At 35.4% G+C, this 17,384-nt stretch overlaps 2 protein-coding genes across 4 annotated transcripts; one reads left to right on the top strand and one right to left on the bottom strand.

Annotated features, from left to right (window-relative positions):
* The first annotated feature begins 546 nt into the window (after positions 1-546).
* On the top strand, positions 547-7,274 carry LOC132189370 (Ypt/Rab-GAP domain of gyp1p superfamily protein). 3 transcript variants are annotated; one of them, XM_059604091.2, is made up of 6 exons: positions 547-1,310; positions 2,272-2,375; positions 2,866-3,042; positions 3,720-5,680; positions 6,402-6,552; positions 7,043-7,274. In XM_059604091.2, exons 1-5 carry the CDS (start codon positions 1,108-1,110, stop codon positions 6,549-6,551), a joined length of 2,595 nt encoding a protein of 864 aa, XP_059460074.1. In that variant the 5' UTR covers positions 547-1,107; the 3' UTR covers position 6,552; positions 7,043-7,274. The 3 variants fall into 3 exon arrangements, with proteins under 3 accessions (XP_059460074.1, XP_059460075.1, XP_059460073.1); XM_059604092.2 differs by lacking the exon at positions 7,043-7,274 and having other exon boundaries at positions 547-684; positions 955-1,310; positions 6,402-6,631; XM_059604090.2 differs by lacking the exon at positions 7,043-7,274 and having other exon boundaries at positions 6,402-6,631.
* Positions 7,275-9,864: 2,590 nt separating this feature from the next.
* LOC132190594 (uncharacterized) lies at positions 9,865-17,065 on the bottom strand. Its single transcript, XM_059605630.2, has 5 exons — positions 16,882-17,065; positions 14,335-14,552; positions 12,455-12,682; positions 11,932-12,077; positions 9,865-10,236 (listed from the first exon to the last, which is right to left on the bottom strand). The coding sequence occupies exons 1-5, from the start codon at positions 16,978-16,980 to the stop codon at positions 10,043-10,045; spliced, it is 885 nt and encodes a 294-aa protein (XP_059461613.1). The 5' UTR covers positions 16,981-17,065; the 3' UTR covers positions 9,865-10,042.
* Positions 17,066-17,384: the final 319 nt, after the last annotated feature.

Raw genomic sequence — 17,384 nt, forward strand, 5'->3', positions numbered from 1 at the left:
TTACTAGTGCACAATTATGAGTTATGGCAATTAAAGAAAACATTTTCAGAAAAATGATATCAGGTAAAAATAATTTTTCGTGTTTTGACTTGTATAGAAAATAAGTGATAGAGCATCAACGACGATAGCGGGCGACCTCTAGCGGAGGTAGAAAATTGCCGGCAACCTTCGATGATGGTGGCTAACAGCGAATAGAATGAACTGCGAAAAAGAGTGTGCGTGAAAATTAGAAGGTCAAACTCGAAAAGTGATTTACAGTTTTAAGAAAGAGAAACTATTTTACGGGGATTAAAGAAAGTTTTTCTGGTCAACTGAAAATATTTTTAGTTTGACCATAATTTTTAGTCATACCTAATACCCAAAAAATAGGAAAAACGTTGTTTTAGAAGCGAAACAAACCGAATTTAAAATAATTCCAATAATAATAATAATAATGGTAGCTGCAATGAGATAGGGGGAGCGTTTTTGTAATGGGGGAATTGTGTAGAAGGGCGCAGAGCGCCTCTCATTCGAAGTTGCCAACAGCTAAAGCGCTCCATTAACTTCGTCTTCTTCTCTCTCTCTCTCTCTCTCTCTCTAAAAAAAGAAAAAAAGAAGAAGCAGAATAACAAAAGTTAAATAAAATAAATAAAAATGTAAAAATATATCGAAGTTTGTTCGCACGCCCATCTTCCAAACAGAGACGTAAGTCTCTCTCTCTCTCTAGAATTTCCTTCCTCCACAAATTCAGTCATTTTCCAACTTAATTCTTCCCTTATATTCTGTTTTTCAATCCCCAAACTCTCTATCTGTTTCTCTGATTACGCTTTTTGGTTTGTTCCTAAATTTCCTCTCTCTCTCTCTCTCTTTCTCTCTCTCTCTGAATTCCTATAAATTCACTTTTTTCTTCTTCTTCTTCTTCAGCAAACCTGACATGCTTAAACCTATTTGTGTTTTTCCTGTTTTCCTGAAAAGCAATTCAATTCCGTGAAATCAATTTTCCTCTGTTCTGCTCCAAAAGTTTGAGAACTTGTGCGAGGAAACTGTTGATTTTTCTGTGAAGATTGTGTTTTTCGTCATTTTTGTCAAATTTTAGCAGCTGGGTATTTGGAGAGTTGGCGTAAAACCATGTCGCAAGCTCTGATCGACCCGGCATTGCCGGATTCGTCGACTTCGAGCGCTGGCTCTGTTTCCGGGAGATCTGTGGATGAGAATCGGCCATTCTCGCATCTTAGAGGCGTGCAGTGGCGTATAAATCTTGGGATTTTGCCCTCTTCTTCTTCCTCTTCCATTGATGATCTCCGTCGGGTCACCGCTGATTTTCGGAGGAGGTAACTTCGGCTCAAGGATCTTTTTATTTTGTTTTCTTATGAATTTCTGGATTTTCTCAGTTTGGAAGATTTCTTGTGAATTTCTAACGTTTGGATTTTTTTTACCATTTATGGGTGTGATTTCTTACGTGGGTGTTTTTGATTGAGTTTAGCTTATAGTTAGTATACAAATAATAATTTTGTATAGAATTTGCTGGGATCACCTTTTTTCTTTGTTGTGACGATTTCCTTAATTTGATTTCTTATTTTTCGTTTGGAAAATGAAATAATTCAATTATGTGATTTAGTTATTGATGCGTAGAAACAAATGGGTTGGTTATCAAGTTTGTTTAAGACTCTCAGTAACATAGGAATGGTGCCCCCTAAAAAATAAGAAGAAAAAAAAGTAAAGATAATATGATATGAGAGCGAGGGTGCATAAGTTTCTATTGATGGATAGATGTAACTGGGATTTTTGGTGTTAGTCAGTTACCTCAAGTCAAGAGTTAGGCAAGGATCAGGGTTCTACTTTTAGGGTTTAGGGTTTGTGCTGCTGGGTTTAGTGATTCTTCAAGTTTTACTTTAAGCTTTGTAGTAAACTAGGTCAAGTCGGATCAGCTATAGTTTGAATAGGGTATGTTGATTAAACCAACGTTTGCTTTGATCTGTGAATGTCAGAAATGCTCAATTTGAACTATGGTGTTTTAAGAGTTGACTTAACCTATTTCAAGGGTTTCAATATGCGAAGCAAAGAATTTTGTGAACCTTGTTTTCCTTTTATTCAGTTTATAAATCAATGGCAAAGCTGAAATTGAAATCATTTCATTTTCAACTTTAAAACTGGAAGTATAATTGCCATCTTGGAGGACAAGTGTTTCTGATAAGAGATTTTTTTTTTGTGATACCAACCATAGTTGTAAAAATTAGATTTACTACTCTTTCATTATAATCCATGTCATGTATGTTAATCTTATTCTTTCAGATATGCTGGTTTGAGAAGGCGCCTCCTAGTTGATCCACATATTCCGAAGGATGGAAGTAATTCTCCTAATCTTGTCATGGACAATCCACTCTCACAAAACCCAGGTAAACACTTGCCTCCTTTAGGCACCTTTCCAAGTTTAATATCCAATATATACTTGTGACCGTTGGAACTAGTAATGAAAATTTGTGCATTGTTAAAGCACATTCTTCCTCAATTTTTCCCAAGCTTAATTTTGAATATCTTGAGAGGCCAAATTTGCAAGGCTTAAATCTTGATTTTCTTCTTGCAGTATTTGTAGAAAGGAATGTCTATGCTTATAACTCAGCCTATGAGAAGATAAAGCAATAAATAAAACAATAAATGGTTGCACTTGTTGTACCGATTTCATGTCCTTTGTGTTGATGTTTAGCAATCAGATTGCTGGGTGAACTAACTAGCTTCTTATGGTTCAGTTTGACCTGTAATAGAACATAAAGAACATTATATAATACATTTAGGAATGTGGGCCAATGAGTTCTGGGGTAAGCTGGCTACTTATGACGTAGTTGATGCAATTACTAATGTATGTTGCATGTTGTTATGTCTGTGCAGATAGCACCTGGGGTCGTTTCTTTCGAAGTGCTGAGCTGGAGAAAATGGTTGACCAGGATTTGTCACGTTTATATCCAGAACATGGGAGCTATTTCCAGACACCTGGATGCCAAGGCATGTTGAGACGAATTTTGTTATTGTGGTGCCTTAGACATCCAGAGCATGGTTACAGACAAGGTAAATTGCTCTTGTCAGAGCAATCTTTATTGCCTACTTTTATCTCTAGTCCACATTTATATATGCGTAAGATTTCTGTTGTGGGACTTGACCTTGTGACCTCCCTGAACAATGTGTGGAAGTACCTTAGGACCAGAAGGCCCTATATTACCATATTTGTGGTATTTAATAGATAATAAAATTATCCATGAAGACGCCCTTACCTACAAATCATTATCCATTCCATTCAGAGATTTGTAATGGTTGTCTGGTTTTGATAAAAATTGTGGCTACTTTTGAAAAAAAGAAAAAGAAAAAAAAGGCTGTTTTATTTATTTATTTTTCATTTGTGTCTATGAAACAGCTTATGCTGGACAAATTTTAGGAGCAATGTTAATGAAAAATGTCTGAGCTATTAATAATTTACACTCGGCATTCATTTGCTTTATGGTGTCCAAGTAAAAATGCGGTAACTTCTCTTGGAGCTTAAGCTTGAATGATATTTTGCTTTGTACTTACTATGACCTCTAAGGCTCTAATTTGTCAAGCATGTCTGCTTTGCGATTAGATGTGATTGCAGATATTTAATTATACATTATTGAATTCTTCAAGCATGCATTTCAGGTACAAAGAAGATGGATGTTTATGTCTGGAAAATTTTTAATATCATCTTTCGTACTTTCTGCTGTTCTTTATAGGAATGCATGAACTATTGGCTCCTCTGTTGTACGTTCTTCAAGTTGATGTGGAGCGGCTTTCTCAAGTTCGAAAGCTTTATGAAGATCACTTCACTGACAAATTTGATGGCCTATCAGTTCATGATAGTGATCTTACATATAATTTTGATTTTAAAAAATCTCCAGATAATATGGAGGATGAGAATGGGTCCCATGGAAATGTGATGGGAGTTAAGAGTCTTGATGAGCTTGATCTTGAGATACAGACCATTGTGCTGCTGAGCGATGCTTATGGGGCTGAAGGTGAACTGGGTATTGTCTTATCTGAGAAATTTATGGAACATGATGCATATTGCATGTTTGATGCTTTGATGAGTGGGTCCTGTGGTTCGGTCGCAATGGCAGATTTCTTCTCTCCCACACCTGCAGGTGGGTCCCACTCTGGCTTACCTCCTGTCCTCGAAGCATCTGCTGCACTATATCACCTGCTATCTCTTGTTGACTTGTCTCTGCACAGCCACCTTGTTGAGCTTGGGGTTGAACCCCAGTACTTTGCACTTCGCTGGTTACGGGTATTATTTGGACGTGAATTTTCACTTGAAGACCTATTGATAGTCTGGGATGAGATATTTGCATCAGACAATAGTAAATTAGACAAAGGTGCTGAAGATGACATTGGGTCCAGCTTCGGAGTCCTTAATTCACCTCGGGGAGCATTTATATCAGCTATGGCTGTTTCAATGCTACTTTATTTGAGATCTACCCTGCTTGCCACTGAACATGCTACTTCCTGTCTTCAGAGATTGTTAAACTTTCCTGAGAATGTAAATTTAAAGAAACTGATGGAAAAGGCGAAGTCCTTGCAGGCTCTTGCACTGAGTACTAATCTCTCATCCGTATCTCCTTCATTTGGTGGAGCTTTTAACCAGAGTAAATCAGCAATTGTAAGAGGTCACAGCCTATCATCTGGTTCTGTTTCTCCAAAAACTCCTTTAAATATGGTTCCTGAGAGCTACTGGGAAGAGAAGTGGAGAGTTCTACACAAGGCTGAAGAACTTGGGCAAGGTGATTTAAAGAAACGAGTTCCAACTCCAAAAAGAGGGTGGGCAGAAAAAGTAAAATTGCGTCTTTCCAGAACAGGATCATCTCCAGCAAAAGTTGAGGGTGGCAAAAAGGACAGCAAGCCAACTGTTAGGCGAAGTTTGCTGGAAGATCTCTCGAGAGAACTTGGCTCAGATGAAGACATTGAGCAAGTACGCTGTGATGATGGTTTAAGCAAGAAGGACAATCTCTCTGTACAAGTTGAGGTGGAGGGACAAGAAGCTGTGGAGAAGGAAATTACTTGCAGTGCTGAGGGGAGATGTTTGAGTGGGAATGCTGGCAGTGAAGAAAACTCATCTATATATTCAGTCCCAACAAGTCCTCTAAGTGGGGCTAATGACCATGAAAATGACTCTGAGAAAAGTAGTGTTGCATCAAATTTGTCCCTCGATGAAAGTGATGATCACTCAAGGACTATTCCATATGAAAGTGATGATCATTTGAGGACTATCCCAGATGAAAATGATGATCATTCGAGGACTATCCCAGATGAAAGTGATGATCATTCGAGGAATATCCCAGATGAATCACCTCTTCCAGTTTCTGATCTACCTGAGGATGTATGCCAAAAGTCTGGGTATGACAATGATTCTGTTGGAAATTCAGCAACAGGATTAAAAGAGCGAAAGCTTCTTTCAGGTAAATTCCCGTGGTTTTGGAAATTTGGGAGGAATGCTTCTGGTGAGGGTACATCTGAGAAAGGAGGTACCCCTGAGGCTACAAAGTCTGCCAGCAGTGCAAACGACCAAGACGATATTGCTGATTCTCCTGCTGCAAATGCTTCTTGCAACTCTTCTGCTAGCTGCAAAGAAGATGCTATGGACCAGAATGTGATGGGTACTTTGAGGAATCTTGGGCAGTCTATGCTTGAACATATTCAGGTAACACTAATATTTTTTTCTCCTAGGTTTTTAAAAGACAATGCTTTAATTTTGAGCAGAATGATTTTCTGTGGGCAAGTTGGGATGACTTATATTAGAATAATATCTAATACTTTGACCATGCACATGTTTCTCTTGGATGTAAATTGGTTAATTTCTTCAAAGATGATGTACTGGTATGAGATATTAAAACTTGTAATGGCTTTTTGTAATTAAATTTTTGCATATACTTCTGGTCGTGGTTCAGCCCAGTACGCATAATCAAGCAAAGGAGGAACTGGTTTGGTCCTTAGGAGGGAAAACAATGGAGCTTGGCATTAAAGTTGTAAAGGAAACTAATGTGAGAGAAGTAATGATAGAAGTTTTGAGAACCATGAGAGGACTTTGGAAGAGACTAAGTCTATTTTTTTAACACCCTGTATCTTTGAACAGTTGCTTTTGTTTCTCCTTTGGTGATTAGTTATCATGATTTTTCTTTTTACTCCTAGTTAAGTGGCTTTTCCTATTTACTTTTTGTGTGTGCCTGGAGACACCTTACGTTTTTTATAATATCTCGATTAATTATAAAAAAGAAACTAATGAGAGAACCAATATAGGAAACGAACCAAATCATTTTCTTTTTCTTTTTCAGTAAAGGATACTTAAAACGCAATTTTTGAAACGCGTTTAGGGTGCCTTTAGAAGTATTGTGATCTTACAACTGATAAGTTTTTTTTGACAGGTAATTGAGTCCGTTTTCCAGCAAGATCGAGGTCAGGTGGGATCATTGGAGAACTTCTCTAAAAATGGTTTAGTTGGAAAAGGACAAGTCACAGCCATAACAGCTCTGACAGAGCTACGGAAAATCAGCAATCTTTTATCTGAGATGTGAGGTGGGTTTTATTTACATTCACCTGTATATACATTCTGTAATTACTATTTTTTAGAGTCAAAATAAAATGAGTTTCTTCAGCTTCCTTCTTCCGCAAGTTCTAATAAATTCCAACATGTATATAGAGTTTATAGGTAAAAATGTCTGATGATGCCAAAGTTCTAGTGAATTTGCTTTAAAACTTTCTTCTTCTTTAGTATGCTGTGGTAAATTTTTGGCAACCTACAATGAGCTGTATATACATTGCTGCTGGCGGCTATATTATTAGAGCAAGAAACATGGGGTTTCCCCAACACCTACCAGTTTCTCTTAACACCTTTTCCTAGGGTTTCCATGCCTGCATGCATAGTTGTATATTTTATTGGTGCGCTTTAGAATGCAATATAAACGGGGGGTTTCAAAAAACCATAAATAAAACAAATCTGGTGGTGCAAATCTTTCAATCAAATTGCTCTCTTGGTCTTTTGCCTCATTTGATATACTAAGCACAGGCAGGGGACGTGGGCCCTTACTTCAATCTGAGAGAGGGGGTTGCTGGACTCATATGCAGTGGAGCAACAATATGCTATAACAGCCATTTCCTAACTATCAAAAATTAACTGTCTTAATTATCTTTTTTGATAGCGTTGGCACAATAACTTATAAGTAGGGCTGCCCGTTTTTGACATGACTAAATACGATGAGAATCTAACACGAAATTAGCGAATTATGATTCAGAGGTCTAACTTGTTTATTTAAATAGGTTGAATTAGTATTAACTTATATGACTTGTACTTATGTTTCGATACAACTTAAATCTAAAACGCAAATACAAATTGTTATATATAGTTATAACGCCATAGTCTAGTCAAAACCGATGAAAATTGTTCAACTTAGTACCTAGGTTTTCACTTAATAGGCCAACCTGCTTAGTATGTCTTATTTAATGCTATATCTTCAACTGTTATGGCAAGAAAAAAGTAGTAAGAACTGTGAATATGAACAATTTAGGGTCTATATATAACTTTTCAATTGATTACTCTCTTGGCATCTCTTCGACTTGGGGGATTCGACTGCCATGATAAATGGGTTGGTTATCGTGGATTAGGTGTTTAGTGACATTTCAATTAAGGCCTGGTTAGAATTGTGTTAAAGAGCTTAAAATGTATATTTAGTACTTAAAAAGCTGCGCCAAACAAAGCTAGCATGTTTGGTAAAAAAATAAAGGATTTTTTTTTTTACTTTTTTACTCTAAAAAAAAAGACCGAAACGCACTTTTGACAAAAGTTTAAAAGTTAAGCTTTTACCAAAAATTACTTTTTGACCTAAAAGCTCTATTTCTTAAGTACAATTTCAAACATGCTCGAAAAATCTCATTGAAAATTATGGGTTAAATGTTTCGACCAACGGTTGCAAATATTTTTATTTTACATGCCAAAAAAAATTATATATATATATATATATATATTGAAAATAATGACATCTTTGGCGAGGAATTCGATTTTTGTTTTTTCTTCTTTGACCTACGTGAATTCTTCGAACCTTATCAAATAAAGCATGTTGACCCAAATATCGGTAAAAGAAAATTGCTACACAAACTTTTTTCTTTTTTATTTTTTATTGCCTACTCTCTAATGTGGTAGTTGCAAAAAAGAAAGAGTAAGCCGATAAAATTAAAACCATTGTAGTGAAAAACTAATTGTCACATTACGAAATAAACATACATTTGAAAGTGTGAAAAAGAAAATTATCTAACATTTATAGTCAGTAAAATATGGTGTTAAACAGGGCGGCGAGGGGAGATATAGAAAAGCTTTTAAAAGAGAGGAAAAAAAAAAAAAAAAAAAAAAAAAAATCTGAGAGAAGCATTTTTCTTGTTTTTTTTTTTAAAAAAATTTATTTATTTATAACACCATAGCTTTGTGCTTTCACCTCAAGTGAGAATAGACCAATTGCAAATCCTACACCCACAGAAATTAAGGAAAAAAACCAAAAACAAACAAACAAAAATGACCTTGATTTTCGTACTTTCTCATTACTTGGCTCTCTTTCTCTTCCCCATAAAGACATGAACGGAAATTACACACTGCTTCCCTTGCATTACTTGAAATTTGTTCATAAATTGCGTAAGTCAGATTGCAGCATTCTCTATTGATTTGATTGGATTTTTTTAATTTTAATTTTTTTTTAAGACTAAATATATTCTTCACTCATTTTATCACTCTCTTAGCAACGGCTCACTTGGCATGAGTTGAATGACCAATTGAAATGAGTAATGCTACATTTTACATTTATTTGTCAAATTCATGTCATACCGGTTGACATGATGTGTTTCAAATGACTTACACTTTAATTCTTTTAGGTGATTGATATTGTAAGCCATTTAAAACACATCATATCACTCATTATAACATGAGTCTGATAAAGACTAAGGCTTGGGAACACTTCTATATCCGATAAAAAAGTTGTCCCTTTGCATTTTTAAGGAGACCACTCATTGCAAGAGTTCCACTTTCACTTATTATTGCAGGGGGGTCTCCACTTTCCCTTATTGTTTGGAAAAACCTTTTTATGCGGATGCGATCCGAATAAAAAAGTGTTTACAAACATTACTCATATGGTAAATAAGTGTGACCGGATGAAATCCGAATAAAAAAGTGTTCCCAAACATTACTCTATGGTAAATAGATGTAAAGAGTAACATTATTCTTTAAAATTACCAGACTTTTTACATCCATCCAGCTTATGCCACATCAACGGTGTGACAAAATGAGTATCAAGTATAATATTACTTTTTTTCGCAAACGAATTTGGCTTAAATGTTGTAAAAAAACTATAGCACCCATTTTATCACACCCATTTTGTCATAATGGATGCTGTAAAAATAAATAAAAAGGACTACAGAATATGTTTTGTAGTTTTTTAAGGACTTCAAATTTAATTAAATTAAATCTAAACCATGTTACAACCTAAGCCAAATCCTATATACAGATTTGAAACTAACATAATCGCTTCAAGAAGAATTTTACGCAAATGAATCAGATTGTCGGTGAACTGCAGAAAAATCAACCAAGGGTGTCAATAAAAAAAAAAACTAAGGATGTCTTGGTCATAATAATTGAGGTTTCTACATCAATTGTAGCCCATGCCAAATACATGATTTGTCATTACTTGATCCCCAAAAACTACATTCCTTTTTAATTTCTTCGACATTTTGGTCGGAATTGAAAATAAGTTCACAAGAATGTCACATCGAAAAACAAAGTATGAAGCTGAAGTTGTTTGAAGGAATACCATATTGAAAGAAGCATAATAACGAAAAACAAAAAACAAAAAAACCCATAACTAAAAGCCACTACATCATAATTCATATACCATACAACAGTATGCTTCAAGTTGTAATTATGGGGATAATAAATACTTTAAATACTTTACATTTATTTGAAAAACTAAGAAACATTTTACCAGCTTCTGAATTCATTATGGAGGGTTGCTCGCCTGCAAAGTCTGATCTAATCTATGTTGTGAAAGCCAGGGAGAAGGGAAGTAATAAAACCAAAGACAATCATCTGGATCTCCTTCACGATTCCCCACCAGTGATTAGCACCACCATTGCCTCCACCAGCTTCTGCCACATTCTCATTCTCAACTGCCTGATTTCCGCCATCCCCAGCCTGATTCTCCACCTGAGCTCCTGGTTGACCTTCTGCCATAAGTTAAATGAAACAAACATCATTTTGTTGATACTTCTTTTCCAACAAGAATCACTATAAGAAAAATTACAATGATGTGGGTGATATGTTTTTTTACCACCTGTAAATGGAAAGTTCATAGTATGGCAGGAATTATGTGGGATTTAATACCAATTTTTCTGTTTCAGTGAAAGAAAGAACTTAGGTTTCTCTCTTTAGCTCATATAGTGGATTGCTCATTTAAAGCCCCCAATGAAGTAATCCACATGACTTTATAGACAAATCTCAAAAATACAAAAAATACATGTTTCCATGAAAGAATTTTGGTATCCTTTCTTGGGCAGAGGTACAAATATGCGGCTCTTTTATGCCCCCTCCTAAAAAAAAAAAAAAAAAAAAAAGAAGAAGAAGAAGTGCTTTTGCCATGTCCATTTTGAGCAATGTCACAAACGCGGTCAAATCCATGTGGGTATTTTTTCTTTTTTGATAGGTGCTAGAAAGGGTATTAGTTTGATAAAGGTTAAAGGGTGTTCATGTAATAAAATATACCACACAAATATACTACTCAATTGTACTACTCTCTCTAATATACATAATTGAATAGTGAGAGGGTGAACACGTGCTTTTCCTCTCAATCTTTGTGCAAACCCTAGTATTTAACATGGTATCAGAGAAAAACCCCAAGTCTAGCACTTTTTAATTAATTTGTCCCTTTTCTCGTTTTCCAAACCCACCCTTTGTCTCGTCCAAATTTGTTTTCTTATGTTTTCTTTTCCTCTATTCTACTTTGCAATGGTACTGGCAAAGTGGGCTTCAAGTTTACCATTGCCCGAGGTTGGAGGTGGATGAAACAATAAATGACGATTCTCACACTCAGTCACACAAATTTGTTTTGGATTGTAAATGCAAGAAGTTGGATAGACAATGCTCTCTGTCATACAAAGATGTGAAAAAAGGACTAAAAATTCATATGCTTAGGTACAGACAGAACACAAACCTTATGTCCAAATTGAGTTTTAATAGACCTACTTAAAGATGGAATGTTGGTTGCTTGGTTGGAAAAGGCTTTATTTATCCAAGGGAGGTAGATTGCCTTTGATAAAAAGCCTTTCCAATTTGCCTACTTACTATTTGTTTCTTTTCCCTATTCCAGTGGTTGGGGCTAATAGGCTTGAAAAACTTCAGAAAAACTTTTTATAGAGGGAATTGGTGATGAGTTTAAGTTCCATCTAGTGAACTGATTAAGAATTTGTACCCCAATGAAATCAGGTAGTTTGGGGTTAGAAACCCGACTCAGTTCAATCGATCCCTACTTAAAAATGGTTTTGGTGTTATGCTATGGAGAGGGAGGCTTTGTGGAGATTGGTGATAGAAACTACATATGATAGTGATGCAGAACAGAGTAAGAAATTAATTCGGTCCTACTAGTTAATTGAATCAATAGTATTTAATTTTATATTTTATTTACTTTTTAAGAGTCAATGGTGTTGTTTTTGGTGATTCAAACCATGTCCATTTCAAGTGATCCAAGCCTGACTAGCCAAAAGTTAAGCTTCCCTCAGCTTGTTTGCAGCCCTACTCATATTGTGAATATCCATGTGTACATGGTACTTCTTTCGGAAAGTGAATTATATGTAAACTACCTGCCAGAAAAAGTTCCTGAAACACAGTTTTCATTATTCAAGAATACTTAAAAGGAACGAATATACCTGCTACAGCAGCATTCTCAACTCCCTGTCTTGCAGCAGGAGGAACATTCTCAGCCCCGACAGCAGGTCTTGGTGGAGGCGCAGCTGCCCTCTGCATGCCTTGTGAAAGCCATCGTACTATTGGTGTGAGTGCTCCAGTTTGGTACCTGCCACACACCACATCTACAAAGTTCAGCTTTCATTCATCCAACTCAATTCGTTTTAATAAAACTAAAATCGATTAAAAAAACCCATATATACATATGTGTGTACAAGTAGCCTCGTCATAGCTCAAAATGTTTTTTATTGATAACTATGGTAAAGTTTATTGATAACTATGGTAAAGTTTAGCGTCGCCCGGACTCTCATTGTAGCTCAAAACTAAAAAACTGAAACTAAAAACTAAAAAAATTATAACAAAACAAAAACAGTAAAATCTTTTCCACCGTTCATTTTTCTAGTGTAAACGTCCAATGCACCACTAAGTGGCAGAGGTCACAGGAAAAACAAGCCTCATAAAGTGGTTAAGGGCTTAGATACTTACAAGTAGACAAGTGAAGCAAAAAATACAAGGACAACAAGCCTCTGTCTTGAACCATCTTGGTTGAACAAAAAGATTACTGCAGCCAGCTTTAGAATAAGCAACAAATCAAGCTGAAAAGCAATTTGAAATCTCCTTACAACGACTTGTCTTTGAGGTGCAGGTTGTTGCTGCTGTTGGCCCGCTTGCCCACGCTCTTCACCCACAGACCCAGCCTCAGGACTTTGTCTACTGTTGATGGCATTCATACAACCATGATGAAAAAGGGACAACCAGTCAGCCATATAACCTAACAACATAATCTAATTTTCCATGGATGTTGTTTTTGTGATCAATAACATCAATCCGCAATATCATTGTCCATAGATGAATTTAAACGAGACTTGTACATTAAAAGATCAAAGTCTATTGAAATATCTTCTAGGAAATGGAGTGGCCAGACTTTGTTTTATTGTTTTATTTAAAAGATATGTTTTCCATCCAACCCACTCTCCCCGCCCCCCAAAAAGGAAAAAGGGAAAAAAGAGAGGAGAACGTAACTGAATTGTTAGAGGAAATTACTAAATCTGGGCAATAAACAAATTCAGTCTTCTTGCACATTGATATATTATTAGTAACTAGCCTTGCATTATATTTGAAGTAAAAGTAGTTGTGGCTGCATGTATTGTTAACATCAACCTGACAAAAAGCATTTTATTTTTTATTTTTTAATGAATACCTGACCAAAAGCAATTTATTATGTATTGAGATGCAAGAAAGGTTTATAAGGGGAAGTGTCTTGCGCTTAGGCCTATCAAACAAGTACATATATATGTATTTTCAAATGCCAATTGGGCTGAGAATCATTCAGAGCAAAGCACATTCTCAATTCTACAAGTTAACTAGAGGAAACTTGGCGACATTTGTAGCCTGGTATAATCCTCAAGTATGACAAGAAGCTTCAGTTGATTCACACAGGTTATGAACTGTTGCAAGCAAAATCTTGTCAGTTCATATATAAACCAACAAGCATGTAACACTCCAGTCCCATATTGGGAAGACGAGGAGTAGCCCACATAGAGTGGGTGGTTTAATAGATAGTTATGAGTGCTAAGTCCCACATTGCTTAGTTACTAGGTGAAACTGAACTTTAAAAAGAATTCTAAAGAAGCTCCAAAGTGCTGTGATTAGCGATTTTCCCTGGGTCATTACAAAGCAACTATAGAATAACTTCGCTAAGTCCTCAAATAAATAATTTTTATAATCAATCCCTAACACGAGCGACAATCTCGTCTTTTGTCATTACCTAAACCTATCTCTTTTTTTACCTTAATCTTGTGGCACATAAACCAAAATGAAACTACCCTTCCTCATCACATTAACTTTTTTTATTTTTATTTTTATTTTTTATAAGCAAAACAAATTTATTAAAATGTGCAAAGGGCTCAACCAAAATACACAGGGAGTATAAAAGAGAAAACACCCAACACTTAACTTATTTATATAATGATCAATAGCTTCCTAAGGTATAATAGTTATTTCATAAGTACATTATACAACTATAAAGTATTTGACAAATATACTTAAAAGTAGGTTTATTATAAACATTTTTCTCATGATTAAAGTAGGGATGCTTGTATGATTGATAACTATAAGTTATAAACAATAGAATATTTAACAAAAAAATTCACACATACACTCATATAGACATATACACACATATATGTACATTAGAATATCTCCACCATATGGTATCCAACTATTTATGGATGTATCTAATTTGTGTTTTACCAATATGCAATATCCATATCCATGCTTCGTAAGCGTCATAAAAATAGCAATGTTAATAGTTAGTCACAAATATCAACCCCTCAACATAATCAAAATACCATAGTTACACTTACGTGGGTATATTGTATGTAAGAGGAACAAGAGTGTTAGATGGAAGTCCTGTAACATGCCCCATACATGAAAAAACGGGAACAGCATAAATGCCTGATCCACGATTTATCTGTTCTTGATTTTGTAAATTATTTAAGCCTGGAACAAGTGCAGGGTACATGACTGGGAACATCTGAAAATCACCATTTGGGAAAGCCGGAAAATTGGAGAATATTGGAACCTGAGAACAAAAAAACCAGAGTGATAAGACAAGCTGAAGAGCCACCATGGAGCAAAACAGGACATGCATTTTTTCAAATATATTCTTTTCCATTGAATATTCAAAAATAGCGAGCTTCTGCATTCCCACTGAACACAAATTTCTTAATATGTGACAAAAGCTTAAGAAAATAACACTAAGTTTGAGGCAAACCCCTCCACAAGAAAGGTACAAGCAGAGGGGAAATGTACTACAGGTCACAACTATTTCCGTCTCTCTTATTTATTAATTAATTTTTTACAAGAAACTCTACGCAAAATTGTCCACCTTCTATAGGCTCAGTAAACCAGTTAATATTTATTCTGTCTCTCATCCTTCACCCAAAGTGTAACAAATCAAGCATTTGAATGAGAATGGAGCTTATCCAAAGACCTGTATAATTAATCATGCAGGTTCTATAGTCTCACTTTTCATAATTTTAGGTTTCTAATAATGCAGGTTCTTACTTTCTTGCATGTGGAGAGTCTCCACTTTTCAAAGATAATGTTCTCCATCACAAGGGGTTGTTAAGCTTAATGCTTCAATCTTTTATGTGAACTAGACAAGAAACTAATTTTTTTAAATAAAGAACACGCACTTAAACCATGGGCATTTAATAATAAAATAACAGAAAAAATATTTTGCCTAACTTGTGAGCTCTCATCTCAACCACTTCATGCAAATATAGTGAACATTAGGAACTGCATCCAGGTTTTCATTCCCATGACCTTGTTTTTTAACACTGGACTGATCTTTGTAATCTCTCATCAGTAGATTAAATCCAGGTGACGACCACCAACTTTAAGGACACTGCTACTAAACTCTACAAGAGAAGCAAGCTTCAAACTGGCATCACTCACAAACTAAAAGTGGTAGAGTTTAGAAGCAAACAAGCCTTCAAGGTGTTATTAACCAGTTCCTCTAGATTCATAACAGAAAGAAAGTACACACACAGAACCGGTGCTTGGAAATGATAGACTATTTTCTCACCAAACCCATATTGGGTTATGCCTAGATGTGTAGTTGATCTGCATGCTTGTTGGTGGACTTCCAACAGTCCGTGGAGTGCCATTGTGTGGAAGATGGTTCCTACGTGCTTTTTATGGTGTTTGTGGAGGGAAAGGAATTACAGAAGTTTTGAGGACCAAGAGAGGACATTGGAAGAGATTAAGTTCTTATTCTTCAAAACTTTGTATCCGTAGACAACTGCTTATGTATTTCCTTGTTCTTTATGCTCCTTCTAGCTAGGTGTTTCCTTTTGTGTACTTAGAGGCACCTTATGCTTCTAATAATATCAGTTGAATTACTTACCAAAAAAAAAAAAAACAAAAGGTGCAACAACCAAATAAAAGGAACATTTTTAGGTAAGATGTAAACCTAGCTATAGAACAGATTCAAATCCAAGTAGACGGCAGTGCAAAGTCATAGTTTAGACCTACCCCCTTTTTTATAAGAATATATTTAATAATATTAAGGAAAAATGTAAATAGGGATTTAGTAACAGTAAGCCATTGAGAAATCAAGCTCACTGTGTCACAAGACCTGTAAGAGGTTTTATCTATGCCTTTAAACGAATTGTCATTACAACAAATTGTTATTAAATGGGTTTTATATCTATGCCTTTAAACGAATTGTCATTACAACAAATTGTTATTAAATGGGTTTTATCTATACCAATTTAACACTACAACAAATTGTCATCACGCAATATCAGAATCTTCTAAAGCCCCAAGTTTAGCTGTCAGCTTACAACAGTTTTTGCTTTTCTAAATTCTTATAATTTTTGGATTTGTGTTCTCCATCTTCTGAATTAGGTATTTCTTTTGTATACTTCAATGTTCTTTGAATTTGAGTTGCACCTCTCTATGTTTTTTAAAACATTAAATTACGTATAAAAAATAAAAATAAAAATAACCCTCCATTTCCTCAAAAATAGGAATTTACAAACCTAGCTATCCCGCATAATTAAAGTCCCCTAATAACAAAATTCTGAATGGCGGTCTTACAATACAATTGACAAAAACCTTACCTTGAGTTTTCAAAGTGTGAATAACTAAGCCCCAAATAATTCTACATACTTCAATTTATCAATGAACCTCATGTAACATATTATGAAACAGAAACGAAGCGTAAACAGAGAATTTTACGCAATGCAAATGACCTAATTGATGATGCAATATAAAGTGTGAGAAAAACCCCATTTTTCTATATTGATTCCAAACTTAACGCATCACAGATAACCCTAGAAACACAGAAATTGTAACAAAACTTTGGGAAATTATTGAAATATAAAAAGAGAAACGTAGGGAACCTGCGATTGCGGGAGAATGTCTTCGGAGGGAGATTTCTGCGCAGAAGAAGAAGACGGAGGTTGAGATCGAGACGACGCCGTAGAGGGGTCTTCCGCCATTTCTGAGAGCTGTGTTTCAGGAGAGATTTAAAAAAAATCTATGAAGTAATGCCGGCAGTGGCAAGTGCTCAGAGAATTCGTTGTGAAACCTATATATAGCTTTTTTTTTTTTTTTTTGAACGACTATATATATTGCTTTCTTATTCATTACGTGGAATTTCACCTTTTCGCCAATGGGGAAAGGCCACGTTGTACGATGTCCGCTTGCTGGGACGCCCTTCTCCTTATTTCTTGTAAATTTTAAGGTATTTTCTCTTTAATTTTTTTTTTTTTAATTTTTGTTTTGATGGGACCTACTTCCTCTCCTCGGGTATACCGTATATATCACATTTTTACCCTAAAATTACTACACAAGGATGACGTGACACGCTAATAGCCTCAATTAATCATTTTTAACAAAATTT

Source organism: Corylus avellana, chromosome 9 (genome assembly GCF_965113065.1).
Source record: "Corylus avellana chromosome 9, dhCorAvel1.hap1.2, whole genome shotgun sequence".
Taxonomy (NCBI): Eukaryota; Viridiplantae; Streptophyta; class Magnoliopsida; order Fagales; family Betulaceae; genus Corylus; species Corylus avellana.